Raw genomic sequence first — 25,791 nt, 5'->3', positions numbered from 1 at the left:
TAGCTCCAATTTTTTTATAGGGATTAAGAAGGTTCTCTTATCTACATACAGGGGTTTTAAATGAACTACATTCAAAATCAGATTTTTTTACACTATTTTCACATAGCTGTGTTCATCACACTGGGGGTACACTGTTCTAACCCAATATCAAAGGTTTATTAACAAATCACCATACACTTATATCTGTAAAGATTTAAAAAAAAAAAAAAAAAAAACTACTATTTAACCCTTTTCCTGGCCTTTTCTGCAGCACCTGTGTGTCACTGGTTACAAACAGTATGATCCAATGACTGTACTGTACATGTACCCACCAGCGAGACAGAGAGGTCCTCAAAGCAGGACAAGAAACTGTGAGCTGAGACTGGCGCTTAGCAGTCCATTCATCACAACTTGTCCTTCAGCACTGTTCTGTTCCCGTAGGCCCGCTGCTACACCATGGATCAACAATTTAAAAGGCTGACCCAAGGCCGTGAAAGTGGGTACAGCAAAAGCAGAGAACCATCAGGGTTGGCATGTCAAAGGTCATACATTAGGTGTCCAAGGCTTTTTTTTTACTACTCACTACAACTACTGGCCTGTCAATAAAGGCATGTTGCTGTGTTACCATCTTGGCAGTATTCTTAGTTACTGTAGCGTTCGTTTGGCATTGCCAGACCTATCTCCATTAAGGTCTGGCCCCACAATTACATTACTGGATAGGAGAAACCAATGCTCTGGGTTGTTTGCATTTCTTTAAACCAATCACTATCGTCTTGGGCGGCACTAAACTCAGGACATAGCGATGGTGGCTCTGCAAAATGGACTCGGGAATTAACTTGTTTTGGTGAAACATTTGCACCCCACAAAAGAAAGCAGCACATGCTATAATAAATGAAGTTAACTGTTCACACATTACAACTTGACTCTTGGTGAGTTTCTGAACTCATCCAGAACTGGACTCAGCTGAGACTCAGTCAACAGTAGTGGAAAACCCAGGATAGGAATTCCACTTCAATCCGCCGTTTCAACAAGGTCATCTGACAATTGTAGGCCATCCAGAAGCTTTTTTAATCCATCGTGGAATTACAGTGTCTTTGTAACATAAATAAGTAATTATGAATCCAAAAATCAACTTGCGTATGTGCGACCTTTGGACCCATTGTCTTGCCGTAGCTGTAGCTTGTTAGCCGAGAGCTAGCCCTTTTTAAAGAGGCCTTCTGTGTCTTCGTTGCCCTTCCAGAAGCTGAGTAATCCGGCAGATAAAATGGGGACTTTTCAGAAACGTTGCACAATAATTAGAGAGCAATACATCCACGATTGAACGGCTATATACTGTAATTCATCTTTTTGTACGAAACCCGGCAGTCATCTTTGATAGTGGCAAATTGACTGACAGCTTCGTTGACCAATCACATTAAGTAATTTGCTCAACGAGTTTGCTCAGCGAATAGAGAGCCCTTAGAGGAGGGCCTTATATACTAGGGCTGTGTGTGTATTGGAAGAATACAGAGGCCTGGCAGAGATGGCAGAATGAAACCTGGAGGCTGAAATGAGTGTGATTTGGCCTACTATTAAAGATGAAACAACTAACTTTTTGGATAAAAGCATATGGACTTTTATTGGAAAGCCAAAAGGTTTAGTTATTGTTCTGTGTGATTTCAATACATTTCAGTGAGATGCCATTTCCGTTTAGTTATTTCTTTTGTCTTTATAGTCATATAACAATGTATACATTCATGTGGCATCCCTGCAGCATACATATCCCGATAGCCCAGGTACCCCTGAAAGAAATGATGTACAGTATATAAGTAAGGGTTAATGCCCGACGAGGTGTTCACGCCTCGTCATTGCCTCCGCCGAAGTCCATTAAAGGTCCTATGACATGCTGCTTTTTGGATGCTTTTATATAGGCCTTAGTGGTCCCCTAATACTGTATCTGAAGTCTCTTTCCCGAAATTCAGCCTTGGTGCAGAATTACAACCACTACGAGCCAGTCCCACAATGAGCTTTCCTTAGGACGTGCCATTTCTGTGTCTGTAGCTTTAAATGCTATTGAGGAAGAGAGAGGGGGGGCAAGGTGGAGGGTGGGGGTGTGGCCTTGACCAACTGCCATGCTTCACTCATTTGCAAGCCATGATGTCTCTCTCTTTCTCATGGGCCAAATTCTTCTTCAATTCATGCCAAATTCTCTGGGCGGGCAAAGCAGAGAAAGGGGAGGTAACCTTTCCCCTTATGACATCATAAAGGGAAGATTCCAGATTGGCCCATCTGAGCTTTCATTTTCTCAAAGGCAGAGCAGGATACACAGGGCTCGGTTTAAACCTATCGCCATTTCTAGCCACTGGGGGACCATAGGCAGGCTAGGGGAACTCATATTAATGTTAAAAAACCTCAAAGTGAAATTTTCATGCCTTGGGACCTTTTAATACCTGACAATGGACACCTTGAAGGGCATAAACCTGCTTATACCATGGTCACTTGCCAAATAATATATTTTTAAAACATTAGTTTATATTTTAATTTGTTTTACAATCAAAATCTAAAGTTTTTCCAAACAATAACTCCGTTTCCCTGGTTACGTCTGAGGGTTGGCCTAATAGAGTCAGGCAAAGGCAGAGAAGTGTGAATTCCACACCTCATCAGTTACCTTTCTGGGCTACATCGTGACTGAGCAGGGCAGGTTCTGATGGATTCTGGCATGGCAACTACAGAGGTTTTTGGGGTTTGCAAATTTTTTTGGGGACGCTTCATTAGGAACTACAGGCGTTTGGCTGCCCCTTTAACTGCTCTCACCTCCACTAGTAGAACTTTTCTCTGGACACCTGAGGCTGAAGAGGCTTTCGCTGGACTTAAGGAGCATTTCATTACAGCCCCCATCCTCACCCAACCTGACACTAGCCTACAGTTCGTGGTAGAGGTTGACGCCTCAGATGTGGGAGTTGGAGCAGTTCTTTCCCAACGGAACCCAACTGATAATAAACTTCACCCTTGTGCCTTTCTTTCTCACCGTTTATCTTCCGCAGATAGAAACTATGATGTCGGTAACCGGGAGCTCCTGGCTGTGAAACTGGCTCTCGAAGAATGGAAACACTGGCTGGAGGGAGCAGAACAGCCTTTTCTGGTGTGGACTGATCCTAAGAACCTCAAGTACATCCGCTCTGCAAGACGCCTCAACTCTCATCAAGCCAGGTGGGCACTGTTTTTTGGTCGTTTCAACTTTGCTCTAACCTACAGACCCGGTTCACGGAACATCAAGCCGGACTCCCTTTCCCGCCTGTTTGTCAAAGAGGAGAGTAGCTCCTCTGCTCCAGACACCATTGTACCTGGTACCTGTGTTATTGGAGCAGTTTCTTGGGGAATCGAAAAGGAGGTTAAAGAGGCACTGCAACAGGAACCAGGTCCAGGTAACGGTCCACCAGGACGCCTTTTTGTTCCTCATTCTGTCAGAACATCTGTGTTACTGTGGGGGCATTCCTCTAAACTTACCTGTCACCCGCCAAAACGGAATACACTGTTTACATGATCTGTGTCAAATTTGCAATATTGTCATATTTGGAATAATAGTGGAATATTCGTGTGCATATAAAGCCCAGTTCAGACCAAAGATTTGTGTTGCAGAGAAAAGTTGCAGTGGTCTGAACCAGCCCCTCTCAGCTCTACTTGGCGCCTGCGACTCAGCTTGTCAAATAGCAGAGGGTGGTTTTAGAACATAAGGGATATCACCTGTTTCAATAGCCAATAGCGAAGTTAGCTTGTAAAGTCAGCTACAAACTATAGAAATGAAATTATCCATAATCCATTTATTATTATTTCTGTTACAAACTGTTAACTGGTCAAAATGGCAGTCTGACAGAGGCTCAATATGCACCCACAAGCACGTATGGTTGAGTGAGCTAGAGAGTGACTGAAGAGAGTGCCTAGCACAAAGCCGTGAATCAAAGAAATAAAATGTGTTTTCGCTGATTCATCACTACAAAATGTAAGCAGTAGCAAGCATCTCACTATCACTAACGTTACCCACATTCAAATTTAGACGCAACAAATGATATATTCAGCTTCAAAAAGCCTGGAAGTTTAAAGTTAGAATGGAAGATAAGAGATAAGATAAACCTTTGTCTCCTATAGGAGAAATTCATCTTGGGCATTCGAGAGAAACGAAATGGCGACCCATCGCACATAAATGCACAATAAACATACAGTTAACCTACATAGAAACATAATCATACATTATCTCATCCAATGCTTCAATGAATATCTACTAAACCTCACACCATACCCCCCTACCTTTCACACAATGCCCAATTGCATAATACCATATCAAATATAACATAGTGTGTATATATATATATATATATAAAAATATTGCACCAGTTCCCTATCAGGTATTGCACATCCTATAACCATAATGGTAAGTACCACAAATATTATTTAGTAGTATTAGTCACACATACATCACTGCAACCAATACACACACACACACATCTTATCTGCTGTAGGGTCCGCTGTAGGAAAAAAAAAGAAGAGATGCTCTAGTTCTCCGACACGCTGTATTAACGTTACTGTTTAAAACGCTTTCCAGGTTAGTGGGGATGCATACTGCTCAAAACCAACATTAAAACAGTAGTAATCTTCCCTCAGCGTTTAGTTTTATTGCTAAACTGTGTGTAAAATGAGCGGTGACGTTAAATCATTTGTTTCAGGTAACGGCACTCTAGGGTACCATCTATTTGCTGGATTGTTCCGAGGTAACCGTCGGTAGCTAACATTAGCGGATAAGCCTGTTGACAGCAATGGTAGTGTTCATATTTATGCACAATGACACATAAAGCAAACTTGCTAAAAAAGGAACTACACGCTGTTTTCAGGTAACATTACTGTTGACGTTCAAACAGGCCTGTGTGTGTGTGTGTGTTTTGAGAAATATCTTTATACTGCATGAAGGCTATATTTATTTTATTTTTATTTGTTATTTATATATTATTTTATTGCCATTACCTGTTTTCCCTGTTTTCATACATACAGAAGTTTAGTTTGCTAAATATATCACATTTGTTTAGTTGGATATTGGATGTGAAAAGAAGGAAATGGTTCTTCCATAACATTGCACTTTAGATGTGTGTTAATTTCCCACACCAGGAGTAATTTATATAGTTCTATTTTATAGCGATCGATTATCTATTCAAAAAAAGTTCTATGTTCTATGCAAAATCTAAAATGTTCTATTAAAGAAAAGATAGAAAATACATTTTTGTGTGTGCTGTAAAGTGGTTAAAAAAAATGAAAGCGGAATCGGCTAAAATCGGTATTGGCTGGTCAAACTCAATGAAAAATCGGAATCGGCCTAGAAAATTGTAATCGGTGCATCTATATATATATATATATATATATATATTAGGGCTGTCAATCGATCGAAAAAATGTAATCTAATTAATTACATACTCTGATTAATTAATCAAAATTAATCGCATACATAATTAACGGTGCCTGAACCAATACTTTTTAAGAAAGTAAAAAAAGAAAAGAAAAAAAAAGGGTACTAAACAACAGTCGGTGACATTAAAGAACGGCTTATTTATTGCTAAGGCCATATGGTCAAAATTAAATGATTCAATAATAATGTATAACAATAACTTATTTTACTAGTAAATTGCTGTTGAACGACAAAAACAAACACCAGATGGGAAATAGACATTTACAATAACTTCAAATGCACCACGAGGCTGTAGTTTACCAGTTTCATTGAATCCGTCTGTGTTGTTTCTCCGACGGCAGCTGCAGATTGTTACATACTGTCGGTACACGATCCGTTCTGCCTGCACGATCCGTTCTGCACATGCGCAAAATGTTCGCGCATGCGCGGTTGTATGAGGATTTACGACACTGCACGATCTGTTCCACGCTTCCGGTCGACAGCCAAGCTAACGTTAGTTTAGCTAACAGCTAATTCGGCTAACTGCTAGCTGAGACAGCATGTAATAACTTTAAAAGACCCTCAAAATAAAACTTGAAAATAAACGTTGACATATATAACAAACACCTAACATATATAACAGCTGTTACGTCAGTTCTACTTTACTTGTGCTCATTTAAAATACAATCACTCAATACTTGTCTTTATTGTTATTACTGTGAAGTCTTAATTTAGCTGTAGCCTGCTTTTCCCATTACGTTTGAGTTAACGTTATTTTAGACTGAATCTAGCTGTCAGCTAGCGGTTAGCCGAATTAGCTGTTAGCTAAACTAACGTTAGCTTCCCGGTGGAGGCTAGCCATAGGCTAGCGTGGAACAGATCGTGCAGGTCGTATGGATACGTAAAACAGTATTATCTTGCGCATGTGCAGAACGGATCGTGCAGGCAGAACGGATCGTGTACCGACACATACCAGTGTTGAATCCTCTACAGTAAAACACAGTCAAACATTACACCGTTTAGCGTTAGCTGTCAGCATTTTAACCGTGTTTAATCCAGCTACTAGCTAGCGGTAGGCTAACGTTAGCTGCTGTTGAGTATAGTGTTAACTAGCGTCACGTGCAGCGGTGTTTGTGTTGCCTGTATCGTCTTCAGAGCATCAGAGAGAAGCGCAGACATATCAGTGGCACCAGATTTCGGTAGCCAGGGTTGGCAGGAAGAAGATTTTTACAAGTAAATGTTCCAATTAATGATCCAGGCAGAACATTCTCGTCTCTCTCCTTCATTTTACAGTCGAATGGTGGCTAGAATGGCTCCGGGTCAAACGTCAATATGGAATAGATTAATCTGCGTTATTTTTTTTAACGCGTTATTTTTTCTCAGATTAATTAATCAAAGTTAATGTGTTATTTTGACAGCCCTAATATATACGCTATATCTACAGACATAAAATAATGCATTGATGCCTTTGTAATGTGACTGTTTTTTAATGGTTTGATGTTTACAATGATTTGATTGTTGTTATTCCGTCGTAGGAGAGGAAGAAGAGCCGGAGCGCTTGCCCATCTGCGCAGACGGGGATTTCGCACTTCACTACCTGGGATATTCCTTTCCAACGTGCGTTCACTGTGCAACAAACTGTAGGAACTACAGATACTGTTAAGGAAAAACAGTAACTTTTCTTCATCTGCCATTTTGTGCTTCACGGAGACGTGGCTCGGTGTAAATACCAGACTCCACCCCCCCCCACAAAACTATGTATGTATTGATGTATTTGCTACGTAGAAACCAGGTAACCAACGGGTGTCATGTTCCAAAATAGACATAGCATCTGTATTATATCTAAGTTGTTGTTAAATACATTCTTATACTGCACTGTTACTTTGCACTGTCACTGTTTAGTGTCACATGCCTGATTCAAGTGCATTTATTTATCATTTATAGTAGATAAAGGATGCTACCTTATCATATTTATCTTGTTTTTTTTTCTTGTGTTCTATTGCTGCTGGTCTCTGATAGTTACCACACGTTTTGTTATATGCCTACAATGACAAATAAAATGTCAAGATTATAACTAGTAATATTGCCACCCTATCTCCAATCCAATCCCTAAAATATCTGAATTTATTCTTAGGGATCCATTAGACCCTGTTCCCAGGCCTGGAGTATTGGCTGCCAGACTTACCCCTGTTGGAACCCAACTATTCTGGGACATTGTGAGGACTAATGTCAGAAGCAGAGGTTAGTGAAATTGAATGTTTGTTAGTTTAGTGTGTCTTTACCTCTTGTAGTGTGACATAATCAAAGATCATCCATCTAACGTCGCTTCACAACCATGACGCAGAAAGTCTAGCATGTCAGAATTTTTGTCTTTTTCCGCCTAGTGTGACATGTTCTACGACGTGTTCCTTGACATTTACCAATAGGAAGAGAGAGCGCTCTCTGCCTTTCTGGCGCACATATGTAACCATGGCGATAAGAAGGAGAGACTACTACTACTGCTGCTGTCTGGTGGAGGAAAGATTCACACAGTGCCCATATAGGCTTTGTTTTCATGGCAGGCATCGCCCCGCTTCCCAGCCTCTAGCAGTTATCTGTTTCTCTTCACTTTGACCACTGACAAGAAAAGAAAACAAGCTACACCTTCCTACAACCGCGATGGCTGCACCTGATTGGACGAACGCTACACGTGGGGCTCCCGGATGTCAAAACAGACCATAATGGCTGCTTGTTTCGAATACAGTCTCTTATTTTACGAAAATAGTTCACCGAAACGTGTTTCTGAAAACATTTTAAGCGAGAAATAAGCTATGCAGTTGCTGAATCTGTTTTTATTTCAGATCGACAACGGTCAGTTTAAAATATGTTCATGAGTTTTTGAGAGGCTGATGCTGTAACTAACTAGTGTAAAAACCAAAAAAACTACCCTAATAACTAGTTTATTCCACAGGTTTTGTAAAGGAACTCATCACCCTCACACTAGAAAGTGTTGTCCCTGACCCAGCACCTTTTACTGAAGAGCTTCAGAAGATCACGGTTCCAGATGATCTTTGTGCTGAGTTCTCTGTGCCATCCATGGAAGAGGCCATCGTAGGATACGTGTCACGCTTCAATCCAGCACAGGTTGAAAACCAGTGTAGGTAACGTCTGCATACACCACCCTGACCCTTCGACCAGGAAACCCCAGCACCAAATACCTGGAAATATTATTACATAGTTACACAGGTTACAGGTTAAAACAGCAATATTTAAATATTTCATGTAAATTTTTTGTTGTCTTCAGAGAGGGTAGCCAGTCTGAGCTCAGCTGGACCGACAACCTCAACGACAGGAGTGCAAGAAGGAGTAACGGCAATGGTTGTGCCTGCTGCTACTGTTATTAGTCATATTTCTAGTATCGTTGCTGCTGTTATTGCTATTATTATTGTTACTGTTCATATCATTCTATTAGACCCACTGCTATAATTAGTTTAGTTTAGTTTATTAGTTTATAATGTCGTGGACAGTCCCCGTTAATTAACTATACAGTAAAAGGAGCAGCTTTAGCCTCAACGACTAATTTCCAGCTGTAGTCCCCAGCCAGCTGATAATAGGCATCCTAAAATACAATGGTTAACATTTAAATGAGTTACATTACATCTATAATAAAAGCAGGCCTAAGCAAAAAGGGTTAAAACATACAAAGAAGTGGCACACAAACAAACAAGCATAGATAATGGCAAAGGCATTAAAGAAGTCCATGCAGTTAATACAGGGCAGTGGTGGCCTAAAGGTTAGAGATGCGAGCTTGTGACCGGGAGGTCATCGGTTCAATCCCCAGACTAACAGGATAAAATCTGGGTGGGGAAAGTGAAAGAACAGCACTTTCCTCCCTCCTACCACCACTGAGGTGCCCTTGAGCAAGGCACTTAACCCCAATATAATAATAAATAAAAAAAATAAAAAAACAATACGAAGGAGACAAGAGAAAGGAGAAAAGTCTCAGAGGCCATATTGAAAGCACATACAAGACATAACGGAGGCAGGCAGCAGAGATGGAGCGACAGCAACAATGACTAGTTGTTAGTTATGACTTAGTCATATTCATATACAGCAGAGATGGAGCGACAGCAACAATGACTAGTTGTTAGTTATGACTTAGTCATATTCATATAATTACTATATATGTTAATGTTGTGGCTAAGATAACTTCTGTTATGATTTGACAATATAAATAAAATGAAATTCAACATTTGTAAACTTCTTCTTCTGCCCATTATGGCCCCTGCACTCCTTGGTGCTGTGCAACAGTTCAGTAATTAAAACCTCAAAAGTAATTTGGTTATCTAGTTTTATGTGTACAAGCCCAAACTATGCTTTTTGGATAATTTGATTTAACATCAAGAAAACATTTACACACAAATGAGTTCCACTAAATTAAACTTTATAAGGTGGGCTGACAATGTAATGGTGACTAATAAAATGTTTTATTTTATCACTTTTTATCATTTAGGATCTGTTGGAAAACACTGGCTAAATAGTTTAAATGTAGAGGACTGCTACAGAAGCTTCATATAGTCAACTTATTTCACCTTTTTATTATTTACGTGGGTGCAGTGATATAAACCAGATAATAATTATAACGTTACCTGAGGTATCTCCCTGCAGCACACATTTTCCACCTCGGACGACGGCATCCGCTTGCAATGTCCACATGAGCACCTGCAGTAACATTAAACATCGACTGAAGCATGAAACAGGAAAAGTAGTCTCCTTTTCAAACCGTAAAGTTGTTTAATTCTCGGTGGAAAATAAAGTAATGTCTTTGGGACGATTCACTGTAAGGCTCGACCCGCATGTTTTCAAATATTTAGCACTGACTGGAGAATGCATAGGAAATGAAATATCTTTATCATAGAAACAAAAAATTATCCACCTTTTGACTTCTGGCTCCCCGGCTTCTAAATAGCAACAGCAGACATTGCGACGTAAGAACAGGAATGTCTTAACATCCTACATATTCGTAAAATTATGAAACTATAATAAATATAAGGTTATCGTCACCGGGGACGTTTGTGCTACTCACGGCCGCTTTTCCAGGCAACTGCGGCACACAGAGCTCCAGGGAGAACCGGGGGTAAGAGCCGGTTGTTTCTGGAGACGCATATCCCTGCCGTGCTGGGCTGACATGCCGAGTCAAACCGAGTCAAGCCAAGCCAGCACATGTACATGGAAACACATTGATTAGTGAGGCATCAACATTGATGTATTGGGCAGCTACCAAGCTTGAAGCTTGCTATGCCAGTGTTTCCTATCCACTTGTCTAGCTGAGTTGATCTAAAATGGTACATACATAAATAAAATAAAAATTCAACTTACCACTCTGAAACATCCTGCTGTCCTCTTCTAAAATAAATTAGGTGGTTCTCTTCGCCTGAATCCTTTAAACTTGAGTATTCAGGCTCAAAAGGTAAGGTCTTGCCAATCCCGCCGCCATGTTTACAGGAGCCTCCTAACAAAATCTGATCCCAGGCCGCCTTGTGTATTGATCTGTGCTTAGCCAATCAGAGTGTTCAGCTTATGAATATTAATTAGTAGTGGGCTGAACATTCCATCTAGCAGCGAATCTAAGCGTGTATGGGAGGGGAGAAAAAAGGCTCTCAGAAAAGGGTGGCAAATCAACCCAACTCTTTTGTTTTGGTAACACTAGTCTATCGAATTTTTAAAAATGTCGCAAAAAAGAAGAAAAAAAGAATGCGAATTAGAAGCATTTCCATCAACTGGTTTGGAGCAAATAAACTAGACCAGGCAAAGCGTAGTTTCGTCACAAGTTGACATTACGCACGGTTATAGATGCAAACCGGCTTGCTAAATCAAAAAGAAGCTAATTTCCTTGGCTAAATGGCGAGAGGTAGCATTGTACAAGTTGGCCACCTGTGCAGAATACAGGGTTGTGGCAGAGCCGCTGTGTATACGCGGGCCATACAATTCAAGCTGTTGAACCAATTTGTCAATTTACCCGACGTGGCTGAGGCACAGGCAATAGCACACTGCAACTCCACTATGTACCTTGTGCCACAAGTGTACGCCGCACTGGATGGGACCCATTTCCCCATCCAATGGATACCGGGACTACAGTTATGTGAGTTACATGTTCGCTACGTCACAACTTATTCGTCAAAGCTGTTTCCATCTCCCATTTTGCGCATTAACTCTTTTTTTTTTTTTTGCGAATTTGAGGAAGTTTTACGAATTTTGCCGTTTCCATCAACATTTTCTAATACTGCGATACTTCAAAATGTGCATAAAACTACCTTGATGGAAACATGACTACTATTAAATTAGTGTTTAATAGACACATATAGACAGTACAGATATACTGTAAGTTTAAGTGTCATATGGGACCTTTAATTAATTCAGGCGTCCAAAACTGCTGTCCACTTGCCGCACGTCCGTCTCTGTGTCTCTCTGCTGTCTCTCTGCTCTCTCACTGACTGATGGAGGTCTGTGTTCATTGTTAATCAGTGAAACTGTCCACACCAGGGAGCAGCCCGATAGTGGTGCACACCACGGAGGTCTTCTATTTATATAGTTCAGTCAGGACCACTTTGTCAAAATATATTCATTTATCTGCAATTTGTATTTGGCGGTATGGCTCTGTTCTGGGGCCTCCCCGCACTTCCACGTGCATACATGGAAAGCATGAGGCAGGGAGAGCACACCTCTCTCCCCTTCCATGTGCATGTATGGAAAAACTTAAGCCTGTTTTATGGTTCTGCGGAGGCTCCACGCAGAGCTTTCACCGTAGCCTACGTAAGTTGCCTGATGTTTATACTTGTGAGCTGGTGTGTGTGTGTGTGTGTGTGTGTGTGTGTGTGTGTGTGTGTGTGTGTGTGGAGTGGGTGATAGAGCAAGGGAGAAGTGAGAGAGTGATTAGCTTCGGAGCGAGTACCGACTCTAGAGTCATAGTGAAAGAAACAAAGTGTCTCCCCTGTGTATTCTGACCACGGTGGGAAATCTTTAGCAGGAAAAGTTAACCCTCTCCTTGATTTCATGTTGTTTATGGAGAAGGAGAACCAGGAAATGAGTCGGGGGAAATGCAACGCTACCCAGCCACGATATTGATATAGTCAGACAACATGAATTTAAAAGGAGGAGCTGGGGTGGAGGTGGGTTGCAAGCGCTAGCAGAGATGCAGCAAGGTAGGATGGGAAAAGCAGTTTAAATAGAGCGCGCTATTTGGAAATCCAATCAAAAGAGGTGACCTGTGCTGTCTATGCAAAAAAGAAAAATCAATCATCTGTTTCCTGATGAAAAGTGACTGCAGGGTTGACGGAGGTTTTACAACCCTGTCCGTCAAGGGAGAAAGTCTTAAGCCTCCACTGATAGGGGTATCCGTAACATACAAAACATTTGCCTAAATAGCAACGTTTTCTAAAATACTGCTGGTTCTGTGGTGTTGGCGCTTCAAATTTGATGCCTGCAGTGTGCCACAGAAGCATTAATTGAGGCGCGTCAACTATCGTTTTCAGTGCGTTTGGGCCTTTATACTACAGTCAGCAATGAATATCACACAGTCCCCCGCGCTGCACTGGGACACTCAGACCACGCCATGGTCCACCTGATTCCCTCATACGGGCAGAAACTAAAACTTTTTACACCTGTTGTGAGGACATCTAAGAAGTGGACCAGTGACGCTGTGGCGGATCTTCAGGCGTGTTTGGACTGTACAGACTGAGATGTTTTCAGGACTGCTAACAACAGTTTGGACAAGTACACAGAGACTGGATGTCATACATCAGCTTCTGTGAGGACAGCTGTATACCAATACGTACCACTAAGAGATACAATAATGACAAGCCCTGGTTCACAGCCAAACTTAGACGGCTAAGGTTGGTGAAGGATGAAGCGTTAAGGAGTGGAGACAGGGACTGGTTTAAAGAGTCAAAATACAGGTTTAGCAACGCTGTGAGAGATGCTATAGACTGTACACTGAGAAACTCCAACAACAGTTTTCAGCTAACTACTCTGCTTCTGTCTGGAAGGGGCTCAGACCAACTACAAATAAAAAAGCCTCCCCCCTCCACAACAACAATCCTCTCTATTCAGGAAAGACAAGTCAACAGACCTTCACAAAGCACCCGGACCAGACTCTGTCTCTCCCTTCGCCCTGAAGCACTGCGCTGATCAGCTGTCTCCGCTGTTCACAGACATCTTTAACACAGACATGCCATGTACCAGCCTGCTTCAAGTTCTCCACCATCATCCCTGTCCTCAAGAAAACAAGGCTCATAGGACTAAATGACTACAGACCCGTCACCCTGACTTCTGTGGTCATGAATTCTTTTGAGCGCCTTGTTCAGGCTCACCTCAAATCCCTCACCAACCTACTCATGGATCTCTTGCAGTTCGCCTATAGAGCCAACAGGTCTGTAGACGACACAGTCAACATGGCTCTACATTTCATCCTACAGCACCTTGACTCCTCAGGAACCTATGCCAGGATCCTGTTTGTGGACTTTAGCTCTGCCTTCAACACCATCCTACCGGCTCTGCTATAGGAAAAGCTGTCCCAGCTGCAGGTGCCTGACTCCACCTGCAGTTGGGTTAGACTTCCTGTCTGACCGGAAGCAGCATGTGAAGCTGGGGAAACATATCTCTGACTCTCTGACCATCAGCACCAGTTCCCACCAAGGCTGTATCCTTTCCCCTCTGTACACCAACAGCTGCACCTCTAGCCAACAGTGCGTCAAGCTCCTGAAGTTTGCGGACGACACCACCCTAATTGGATTTATCTCTGGTGGGGATGAGTCCGCCTACACTCACTTGGTCACTTGGTGACCTGGTGCAGTCAGAACAACCTGGAGCTAAACACTCTAAAGACAGTGGAAATGGTTGTGGACTTTAGGAAGGACACAGCCCTACCCGCCCCCATTACCCTGGGTAACTTCACAGTCAACACTGAGTCCTTCCGCTTCCTGAGCTCCATCATCTCCCAGGACCTCAAGTGGGAGCTTAACATCAGCTCCCTCATCAAAAAAGCCCAGCACAGGATGTACTTTCTGCAGCAGCTGAAGAAGTTCAACCTGCCAAAGACAATGATGGTGCACTTCTACACTGCCATCATTGAGTCCATTCTCACCTGCTCCATCACCATCTGGTATGCTGCAGCCACTGCTAAGATGATTGGCTGCAATCTGCCGTCTCTCTGGGACCTGTACGCCTCCAGGACACTGAGGCAGTCAGGAAAGATTGAAGCCGATCCCACTCACCCCGGACACAAGCAGTTTGAACCTCTCACCTCTGGCAGGAGGCTGCGGTCCATCAGGGCCATAACCTGACGCCATACAAATAGTTTCTTCCTCTCTGCAGTCAGCCTCACCAACAAGGCCCCGGACCCCCACTGACATTATTCTTATTAATGGTGTAGTTTGTTTATGTATGCAACAAATGATTCTGACTCTACATTCAGCTAAATATCTCTAGGTTTCAATTACAGAAGAATTGGGTATTGAAAATAAGGATATTTAATGTCCAAAAGGAAAAGATTAGTTCAGGAGAATAAAACGTCAGAAAGTTTAGGATGAGGGAATGGTCAGAGTGATCTTTGACACTGCTCTCAGACCAAGTCCTTTAGGGAGAGACAACACTAGACGTCTTCTTTTTTTCCCTTCTGTTACTTGTCCCCTGCATGTTCCTGTCTGTGTCCCCTGACCCTGTGGCTGAGATCCACTGCCACACTTTTTCTTCAGACTTTCTCCTGCAACCACATCTTCTCTAACGCAAGTGGCTTTTGAGCCCATGTGCACACAAACTTTCAGAGAGTTATTGATTTACTTTTGTAGTAGATCGAATCAACATGATCAGTTTTCCCTTATGACAGTGTTGCCCAAAATTTATTTTTAAATATTAAACAACTGTTGCTAATAGCCACAGTAGAGTGCAGGGATTCTACAATTATTTGTTTTTATTTTTTGGGCATTTCTGCCTTTATTCGATAGGAAAGCTGAGATAGGAAAGGTGAGATATGAAAGGTGAGAGAGAGAGAGAGAGGGGAAGACATGCAGGAAAGCCGTCACAGGTCGGATTCAATCCCAGAGAGCCAGCCGCTAAATTAGTCAAATTTAAGAACTTAATGCTTCATCCACACAAAGCACATTGCTATCGCCAGAAGAGTGACAGCTTTGTTTGGTTTGTTTTCTGTAACAGGTGGGGTGTGGCCAACTAAGAACTTGCTGGTTCCGCCTTGCTTTCATGCTACACTGGTTACAGAGAATGAGCTGAACAGTGGACTGGGTCTTATGGTTCGCTGCCCCACTGCCTCTGGGTCTAACTGTCCCTCGTCCTCACTCCCTGCCGCTCCGGAGAACGTCTTTCGAGCTGTGTCTCGCCACTCTCCTCCCAACGAGCTGCGACACATTTTACGACCCTACATGTTGTCACCATAACAAATAACAATTGCCATTTTGTTTTGTACTAATCAAATGACAACGGCAAACAGTTCAATGGTATTTCTATCCATTTTATTTCTATAAGATAGACTGTGAGATTTGCTTAGAAACTCCAAAAGGCCATTTACTTAAGATCAGCTGACATAGATTTCAGCCATGGCCCATACATCAAGGGGACATGTTTTTCGATAACAATATTGAATTCTCTCCGACTTGATAAGAGATGAGGCCTCGCCTATCACTTGACTCTGATTCTATGGAAGCTCACACCCAGATGCTATCAAATATAATAAAAAAATAGTTTCCTAATTACTATGGGCCCAGTCACACACACACTCACACACTCACACACACTCACACACACACACTGGTGCGCACCATCTGTAAACACAGATATGAAGAAGTTAATGGAACCTGTGCAACCTGACACCTCTAAATTGGGAGTATATTACCACAATAATGTAGTGCCAGCATTTGCTCTACAGCAAAGACCATGTGAGAAAAAAAAAGCACATTAGAGCTGCTTTTTCATAAAGACCGTGTACTACTTGTTATAATGCTTATGAGTAATTGCTCAGTACAAGTAAAGTGTTTATTTGGAGCACATGTAAGAACCTTCATCATATTACAGAAATAAAGATGTTTTTCAATTAATAGCTATGAATATTTAAGCACTGTTTTGTATATGTATTACGGTTATGTGTGTGGTTAGGTGGTTGTACAAGTAATATCACCCAAACAGGGATAGAAAAACTACTTTTTCTACTTAGCTGTTCTAATCTATTATTTATGATTTATGAATATTCCATGGATATTTGCAATATAATATATTTTGCTAATGCTGTCTGGCTGTTGTTTTGACCCTTGCACTTCATATTAATGGCTATATTTTCACTTAACAATGCAAACCCAATTAGATTGGATCATTGCTACCCTAAATTTGTGTAAAAAAAAATAAAAAAATATTGAATGAAATATGAATACAGATCTCAATAAACCTTATCACAGACACATTGCACCTTGTCTCGCTCTTTTTTGAAGACTATTTAGAATGTATTACTGTATTGTATATATTACTTATTTTTATTTATCTTATTTGTACATATCTTTTTTATCTTTATTTGTATATATTTCTTATCTTTTATATTATACTTGTACGTGTCCTTATTGCACCGTGGGTCGGAGAGAAACGTATTTTCAATTGCTCTGTATGTCAGGCACATATTGCAGAATTAAAAATAAAGTTGACTTGACTTGGTTTAGGATTTTAAGAAGAAAGCACCCCTTCCCGTCCCCTCCACTCTGTTTGACTCCCCAGTCGCCTCCCAGTCTTCCGCTTCCTGGGCATCATCATCACCATGGGCTCCATCATCTCCCAGGACCTCAAGTGGGAGCTGAACATCAGCAACATCAAGAAAGCACAACAATGGACAAGGTCATGAGGCTTCTGGGTATTCTATGCTTATGCAGAACCTGGTGGATGGAGCCTGGACAGCCCTCAAAAAGACACGGGAAAGGGATCTGAGTATTACACTGGATGATGAGAAGTGGGACAGAATCTGTAGGAATATTAAAACTATGTCACACGATGTGAGGGTGCACCTCATTCAGTTCAAAATTATGTATCACTTCTATTGGACTCCCTCCAGACACAAAATTGTTGGAAATGTAATACAGAGGACGGCCAATTATTTCATGTCCTATGGTCCTGTGATAAGGTCCAGGAATTTTATACATGATACAGGATAGATGATAACCTATGTCGGATTGCAGAGACCCAGGTTCCATTCAGTCCAAGATTATTTCAGGACTCCGGACTAACTTTTTTTACTAGGAGCACTGTAGCCCCTAACTAAACATTTTTAGGTGCACAGGCAGAAAATGTAGGGGCACACACCTTAAATCCACCTGCAACGCAATTTTTCACATTTCCCCATTTTAACTGTTTTACTGATAATGCTTTGGGGATACATACAGAAACTACAATGTGCTGTTAATTTTAGTTCACAGTCACATTTTAATTGAATGGTGCTTAACTAATGCACATTCAGAAATGTAAACAAAGTGTCAATTATAACATTATTATTGCCTCAGCCCCTTACAGGGTCTCCCTTACTCCTCTCTGTCTTTTTTTGTTTACACTGAATCATATCTAGGTGATAAGACTTCCATTAAAGGGGGGGTATCTAACTATCTAACACCCAGTGTGGGAAATATTGAGTGATGAGGGAGCCAGAGACAGATGGGCTCACAACACTGACACAAGCACTATTTGTTTTTATGAGGTAAATAGTTATATATTTACTAGCCTATACGTAATTTTTTTCAAAGAAAGAGTCTTCTCTCTCTGCTGTCTCTACATTACCTCTCTCGCCCAAGTGAGGGAGCGGTACCGCGCAGTGGGTGGTAAATGTCGGAGCTTACATCAGCATTGATGTATGCACTGCAAATGCAAATAAATCAGTGTACAGGGATTCAAGTGATATTCCGCAATTTTGGTGTTAAATCCTGTCCTTTTTGTCTGAGACCGAGACAACACTGAATAAAAATGTGGTCAATTTTGTGACAAGACCGAATACAACAGCACTGCCGAGGTCTATTAACACAGCTCCCCCAATAGGAAGTGCAGGCAAGCGGGGTTAAGACCATAAACATCCATCCAGGAGTGGGCTTGTGAGATGGCTAGGGATGTCTATACTAGAAAATGGGGAAAGTACCTGAGCTTTCTGGAGGGCTCCTAAGAAGCTTTGTGCTGGGGAGAGACGTGTATGATGGGCTTATGGTGTCATTTATACATATGTTTATTTAGTTTATGGTCTATTTTGTTACTATTTTGTTGAATGGTCTTGAATATTGTAGTTACTGTGTCATCTTTTCTTGATTTTTGTCTGGGTGGGTGGTAGTCTCGCATTGCCAGAACTACCTCCACAGCACTGCGGAGGTGGAAAGTCGTGGATATAGACTAGGTGGGTGGTGATGACGAAGGGGAGGGGGGTGAGGGGTGTGTTCATGTTGCAAGTTATATGTTTTGTATGTTGTTAAAAAATAAAAATTGTTCATCACAAAAAAAAAGAAAGCACAACAGAGGATGAACTTTTTGCGGCAAAGACCATGATGGCTTACTTTCACACTGCCATCATTGAGTACATCCTCACCTCCATCACCATCTGATACACTGTTGCCAAGGACAAGGGCAGACTGCATTCACAATCTGCCAACTCGCTAGGACCTGTACACCTCCAGGACTAGGGCTGAACGATTAATTGCATTTGCGATAATATCGCGATATGTTAAAACGTGATTTCCTAATCGCAAAGGCTGCGATTTGGTCACATGACTAATCAGTCTGCACTCCGCAGAGAAAGCATCAACTTAGCACGCTAACGCTACACTGTACCTTGAGCTGATTTCTGTCATTCAAACAACTCTGAGTTGTAGTTTAAAACTTTTACAGCCATTTTAATAAACTGAAGGGTTTTATTCTGGTTCGAGTCCATACATGCAGTTAATGGATACAGACACGCAGAACTGAAGGCTCGGTTGGCAACTATTAGCTAGCTCTGATTAGCGGTTAGCTCCGGTTAGCTCCGGTTAGCTCCGGTTAGCTCCGTTATAAAGATATGAGTGGAGGAGCTGCCACTGAGAGGGGTAACAACCAGACTCTGATTAATGACGTTCGGGGAGCTTTCACAGCAGCGTGGCCGCGGTGTTTCAACGGTTTTATTAGTACAGTTAATCCCACGGCAAGAACACCAGCAACTAGCTAACGTAACGATAGCCTCTCTGAGCAAGTGCACTCGGCAGCACGCAACTTCACGAGGGGGAGGGGCTGGAGGCAGCTCCTCTCTGTGCACTGTAAAAAAAAAAATACACTGTTGTGTGTGTGTGTGTGTGTGTATATACTATATTTTTACTTTTGTAACTGTCTAGTGTGTAATTGTGTGTTGTTCATACTATAAAATGATTTATTGTTTGTCTTTGTTGAATAATACAGAAGACAAAGAGCTTAAAAAAATAATCGAATCGCAATCGCAATATTTTGGAAAAAAATCGCAATTAGATTATTTTCAAAAATCGTTCAGCCCTATCCAGGACCCTAAAAGATTGTGGCCGACCCCTCCAACCCTGGACACAAACCTTTTGACTCACTCCCTTCTGGCAGGAGACGGTGCATCAGGACCAAAACCTCAGGCCACAAAAACAGTTTTGTCCCATCTGCAGCTGAGACTAATGATATCTTTAAATTTCTGGACTATTATATCTAGACTCAAAGTTCACTTACTAGCTTTTTCTGCAGATTTAAACTGCATCTCATGGTTTTCCTCAGTCTAGGCAAACTTCATCTGCTGAGGAGGACTGTGACATGCAGTTTAAAGCCCTGAAAAATTATAAGTACACCTTAAGTTATGAGGAATTTATTGGTCAAACTAGGTCAAGAAATAACAAAAACCTGAAGATATTCAATTTAAAGTGATACCTAATAGACAGAATCCTTACATTTAAGAATCTTGAATGTTAAAAACAATTATGATTAATCGTTTATCAAAAACATTGCACATTAATTCTGTCTGTTAATCAATGTATCCCACACCTCTGTGACTTGTACACACTAGTGTTGTTGTAAAATATGAAAATGACTATTTTTGCACATATGAATTCCTCACTACCAGAAACATCTTATACATTATAGTCATTTTTTTAAGTTTTTATTCATGTAAGTTGACTGAAAACAACCTACAGCTTATCCACGGCATTTGGGTTTTCTGTTTTCTTGCTTGGGTATAAGAAGATGACATCCACAGATGATCCCAACTACACAGGTTTGGAACTAGACTATTAGCATAGAGAGTAAAAATAATGGACAAAGCTTCCGGGTCTGAAAAGTAAAGCCAATGCGAAAGTGCCTTAAATCTGCATTCTATCTAATTTCCAGCAGGGGCAACACCACTAGTTTTAAAAAGAAATCTGTTTCTATAAAGGTCTATGGGAAAATTGCCCTACTACGAGTTTATGCCTCAATTGCTACTTTCAAGTCTTCAATACAGCATAATGTACATTTTGTAAATTATGGTCCCATTAATTTTAGAATTGATGATAAAGTAGAGGATGCTGTCTTGTCTTGTTCAGCGTTATGCCAACCAAGCTAGCTAGCTACTGCTACCGCTAGCTGGTAACTTGAGGGAAAGCTTGCCGATTTTCTATACTGCAGTATATGCAGATGAATGGTGGCAGTACCCAAAGGCTTAGTATAATGCAATGGCGAGGCTTAGCGCAACGCCCTTGCAACCGTAAACAACACCGGCTTGGCCTCGTCATCCTCCCCAGCTCCACCATGTCATCATAAATCATCACATCCGGCTGCAAAAAAGACAAGATGGCAACGCCCATATCGCCAAACTCGAGGCTTCAAAACGGCAGTCCACAAACCAATGGGTAACATCATAGATGCAACATCCGCTATTTTTACACTCTATGGTCATTAGACACCTTGAATGTGTCAGGGCCTTTGCAGCATAAATTTACAGCTACAGATGACACACAGACGCTGGACAAAGTTGAATGTCTGTACCATTCAGCTACATAGCGGACAGTAGAACACAATGACCTGCTGGGCTGATTGCTGACTACAAAGCACCACATTGATGAATTCACTCGTTGAAATGTGAAGGTAATACAGTAGTCTTGACATAGCAAATACATAACTCACTGACTGTACCTGCAAAGTCCCCAAATGACAGCAATCCCAAGCAGGAGCCAGTCCAATATGAAAGAGGACTTTGCTTTTATTACCATCATCATTACTGTATATCATTTCTGAATGTTCAGCCATTTGGTTTCATTTAAATGTAAATCTGGGCACTGAACTGCGCAAGTTGTCACCTAAGGCAGCCTGACTATGATGATTCATTTTGGGATCGGCAGGGAAAAATATAAGTGCCCCTTAACTTTCTCTGAGGGAAAACAACTGATTTGACCTTTGTCTGTTTTCATGAAAGCCGTGTACACAGCAAAATAAGATAAAAACTTGAGATTTATTTTCTAGAAAACAAAAGTAGCCACAGTTTTGTGCATCTTTTGTACAATATGCAGTGCAAGGTCAAGGGTGTACAAAAGCCTAAGGGACAATTGACGAGTCCACGTGTCAGAAAAGAGAGAGACACGGCATTACACACCATGTGGCGATTATTACTTCAGCGAGTCTTGACATAATTGTGCATCTGTGGAGCTAGAAGATGCTGTTTGCTTCTAATGTTTATCAAATTAGGTGACCACCAGGGGTCCCAGCATGTGTGCAATCTGACTCTTTCCAGCAAGGAAAACATCAGCGGCTCTATACCCTAATCTCATAACATATTTTTATAATCACACATAGCATTAGGAAAACGTACAGCAGAGCATGTTAAATAATTGGCAAATGACCTGGGTGACAACAACAATCCTCAATCAAATATCAGATAATCCATTTCCTTATTATTTATTTTCCTCTATACACCCGCTTTCTTACTAAATTACACATCATATAAATCAAGTCAATCAAATCAAATACCAAATACATCCAAAGCCAGATTATAAGGGATATTACATATCAGTGCATTCAGTTAGCCTTTTTGCATCTCTAAGTAGGGCTTCATTGGAAGAAAATGGTATATGGTAATAATCAATACCTGATCTATAAGAAAGTCACATCTAATATCACTGCTTAGGAAGCTGCATCTTAAAATAGTTCCAATATGTTTCATGACTTGTCCTGTGAAACAAGATTGAAAAGCCTTTTAAAGTTTCCCTCTGGGCCACACCATGCTTACTCACAGCTGTGACGCATGAGTCTTGTTTCCATCCAATGGGGCCTGCGGAAATCACCAATGATCCTTAAGAGCTTAATTAATTAAATCTAGCTAGCTAGCACTGGCAAGTGTTGCTGTGGCTGTAACGCTGTGTTTGCTGCTGTTTGGTTCAAAGAGTCAAGCTGTGGGGTCCGTGTGACACCTGTTGTTACATGTATGGCCTTTGAGAATGATGTGACATGCAGAGAAATGGCAACCCTGAAGCCGTTTGTGCTGTACATAAGGGGGCTGGCAATGCCACTTTGATTCCTGCAGACATGATGAATGGCAAGGCCACTTTGATTCCTGCAGACATGATGGATGCAATCAAGATTTCAAGCATTAAGTGAGATTTTTATGCAGCTGCGTCTGAAGCTAAAATAATTGATTGATTGATTGATTGATTGATTGATTGATTGATTGATTGATTGATTGATTGATTTATTGGTCAATGGACAGAACACATATCTTTATTGAGTATCATTTCAATAATTTTTAAGCAAAAATACCAAACATTCTCTGATTTCAAATCAAACAAACTAGTTACATTCTAGACGTAAACAAATAGGCTGATATGTACAAAATATGCGTATCAGTGCAGACATTTTTAATTCCTTTATGTGAGTCCTTTACGTCCTCACACATGGATGCAATTCTCTGAGTCGGAAGGAATAGAAAACTCAGCAGCACAACGGTTCCTTTTTGCTCACCAAAAAATTATCTAATATAGGCTCTACAATCTAAATCAGCCAACACAACACAATGTCTGCCACCAGCTTTGCGAGGAAATACTTCAGAAGATTGAACAATGAAGATGCAAAGTGTGTGCTCTGTGAACGAGTGATCAAATGTGCTGCTAACAGAATATGGATTCTGTCACAGCTTAATAGTATGACTTTGAAAACATCAAATTACTTGCAAATTTTGTTTGTTTATGAAAAAATGTCAAATATCACTTCCATGAGGCTGTTCATGGCTTTCCATGAGCAGACAGATCACAGGAAATAAACTTGATATTCCTGGCAGCTATAGTGAAGTTGAAGCTGCATGCCAAGTTCATGTTATGTTTATTCTAATGTTAATTAACACAAGTGTAGGCCTATTTCTACCTACAAAATATGTAAAACATGTTCATTATCTGTATTGTTAACATGGGCATATGGCTTTAGACAAATTGTCACAATGCCGCCTCAAAATGCATGGCACCCAACTGATATCCAGCTCTCCTCTCCTTTCTAAAATCGTTTATGGTGTCAGTGGCAATGCTTTTCTTATTTTATGCTTGAACATAACATAAATGCCTGTCCTTTTGCCCCGAACAAACAGCTTTTCATACTCCCTTATTTTCCCTGAAAGTGTATCCAGTTCAGGATATACGGGAGTGGATAGTTTTAAAAATGAAGACAGACATCCAAGGAATCAGCACATTTAACTCCAAAAAAATACGTTGACATGCCTGTTGCACAGGCGTGCCTGTATCAAAGCCTACTACTGAATGCAGCGCCGTCATGATGATGGATTCATTAAAGACTGCGAGAACTGAGTGAAAACGGGGCAATTATCTTCGATTTGAGGGGTGTATGGAAAAAGATTGGGAACTTGACAGTGTGAGCTGCGGCTTGATGAATCAATATCAGAACCTCTGCTGCGCATTGGGGAAGAAAGAGAAAGCTGAAACTGTGACGAGTAGGCTAAGTCCCGAGTATGAATCAAAAACACGTTGAAAATTGAATGTGCACAGTGGTATATTTGCGAACATTCAGGAATATCCAACAATACAATACGAATAAACCGTGACAAGTGGTGCGTAACCACGGTAATGGCTCAACAAGAACAGCAGGAAATGGCGTTTTAAATCCTGTGAGACAGAAAGTAGCCAAGCATACACATTGACACATTGATCTTACCTTTGGAGATCACTGAGACTGTGTAATATACAAGGAGCAAGAGGCCCGTCGTGGAGAGGTAACGTCCTTTTGTCAGCGCATCCATAACGATGCGTAGCTCTCCACCGATACGCTATAGGGGGGACAATGCTCCGGATCTCTGGTGCCTCCTCTCGCCTCCTCCGAGCTGGACGAGCCCGGCTGCACAAGTTCCTCCTGTAAGCCAGGAAAGGGGAGAGTTTGGCGCTCTTGTACAAGAAGAAAAGGAAGAAGAAAAAGAAGAAGAAGTGACTGGCTCACGAGCTGAACTGTTAATCGAAAGGGAAGAAGCATCTTCACTTCACTTTTGCTGTTCGTGTGTTCGCTGCAGGAGAGACGTGCACTCCGAGTTTACCCCCCTTTCCAGGCATCATCATCCCGGAGCCTGCCTAATGCTAACCAATGGCAGTGTGAGAAAGGCAGAGAGGAGGAGACCGAGAGGTAGGCTACATGTAAGCCTAATCACTCAAACATTTCTTACAACTGTAATGCATCAGTCATAAGTCTAAGACTGCAGGGTCGTGGCGATTTTAGACCCTAAATTTCATCTCAGCCCCCCTAAAAATTATAATAATAAAAACATTTTTTTAAATCAATTTTAGTGCTTCAAGTGAGATATTGCGAACTTGTCTGTTAGTGACAGAGGGCAAACAATTACAGGTTCAAACAAACAGGTTTAATATCCTGTGTCGCTGTCGCCAATGCTATGCACCTGTAACCCAGTCAAGGAAAGTTTTATTTTTTACTTATTTATTGTTTACATATCATTATCATTTCATTTGATTCTGGTAGTCCATAAAGGGACTTTCGTAGTTTTTTCATATGTTCAATATTTTGCATTTATCCTCTGTTATAATAATAAATACATACATGCATTGTTATCCAGTGAAATTACTGATTTAGCAGGGGGGGTTAACAATTTTGCAAGGCACTGTATCCATGTCACATTCTCATTAGGGGCTGAGGCCCTAAAGGTCTGATCCTAGAATCGCCCCTGGTCATTGCTATACAGTTAAGTTTAGGGATTATTGGCCGAGTAGAAACACTGTATGCAAGGAGTTAGTTTTACTTAATCATTAAATGTGACAAAGCTGTGTCTGATAGTCCAGTAAAATGTCCATACCTGGTGATACATTTCAAAAGTTTATATGTGGTCAGTGTAGTATCTTATTATTTCCTCCTCAATCACAGGCAGAGCAGAGCACACACTGGCCATCAATACT

General features: G+C 41.2%; 1 protein-coding gene across 1 annotated transcript in view; it reads right to left on the bottom strand.

The window, feature by feature from the left end:
- Window positions 1–24,947, bottom strand: part of unc5db (unc-5 netrin receptor Db) — a 335,673-nt gene extending 310,726 nt beyond the window's left edge. Inside the window, 1 exon segment of the mRNA XM_031296590.2 lies at window positions 24,551–24,947. Coding sequence (XP_031152450.2) covers window positions 24,551–24,635 — 85 coding nt within the window. The 5' untranslated portion in view covers window positions 24,636–24,947.
- Between the last annotated feature and the right edge of the window lie 844 nt (window positions 24,948–25,791).

The sequence above is a fragment of the Sander lucioperca genome, chromosome 2, assembly GCF_008315115.2.
Source record: "Sander lucioperca isolate FBNREF2018 chromosome 2, SLUC_FBN_1.2, whole genome shotgun sequence".
Classification (NCBI taxonomy): domain Eukaryota; kingdom Metazoa; phylum Chordata; class Actinopteri; order Perciformes; family Percidae; genus Sander; species Sander lucioperca.
The sequence above is the reverse complement of the archived record's forward strand: the minus strand, read 5'-3'. Positions and strand labels throughout refer to the sequence as shown.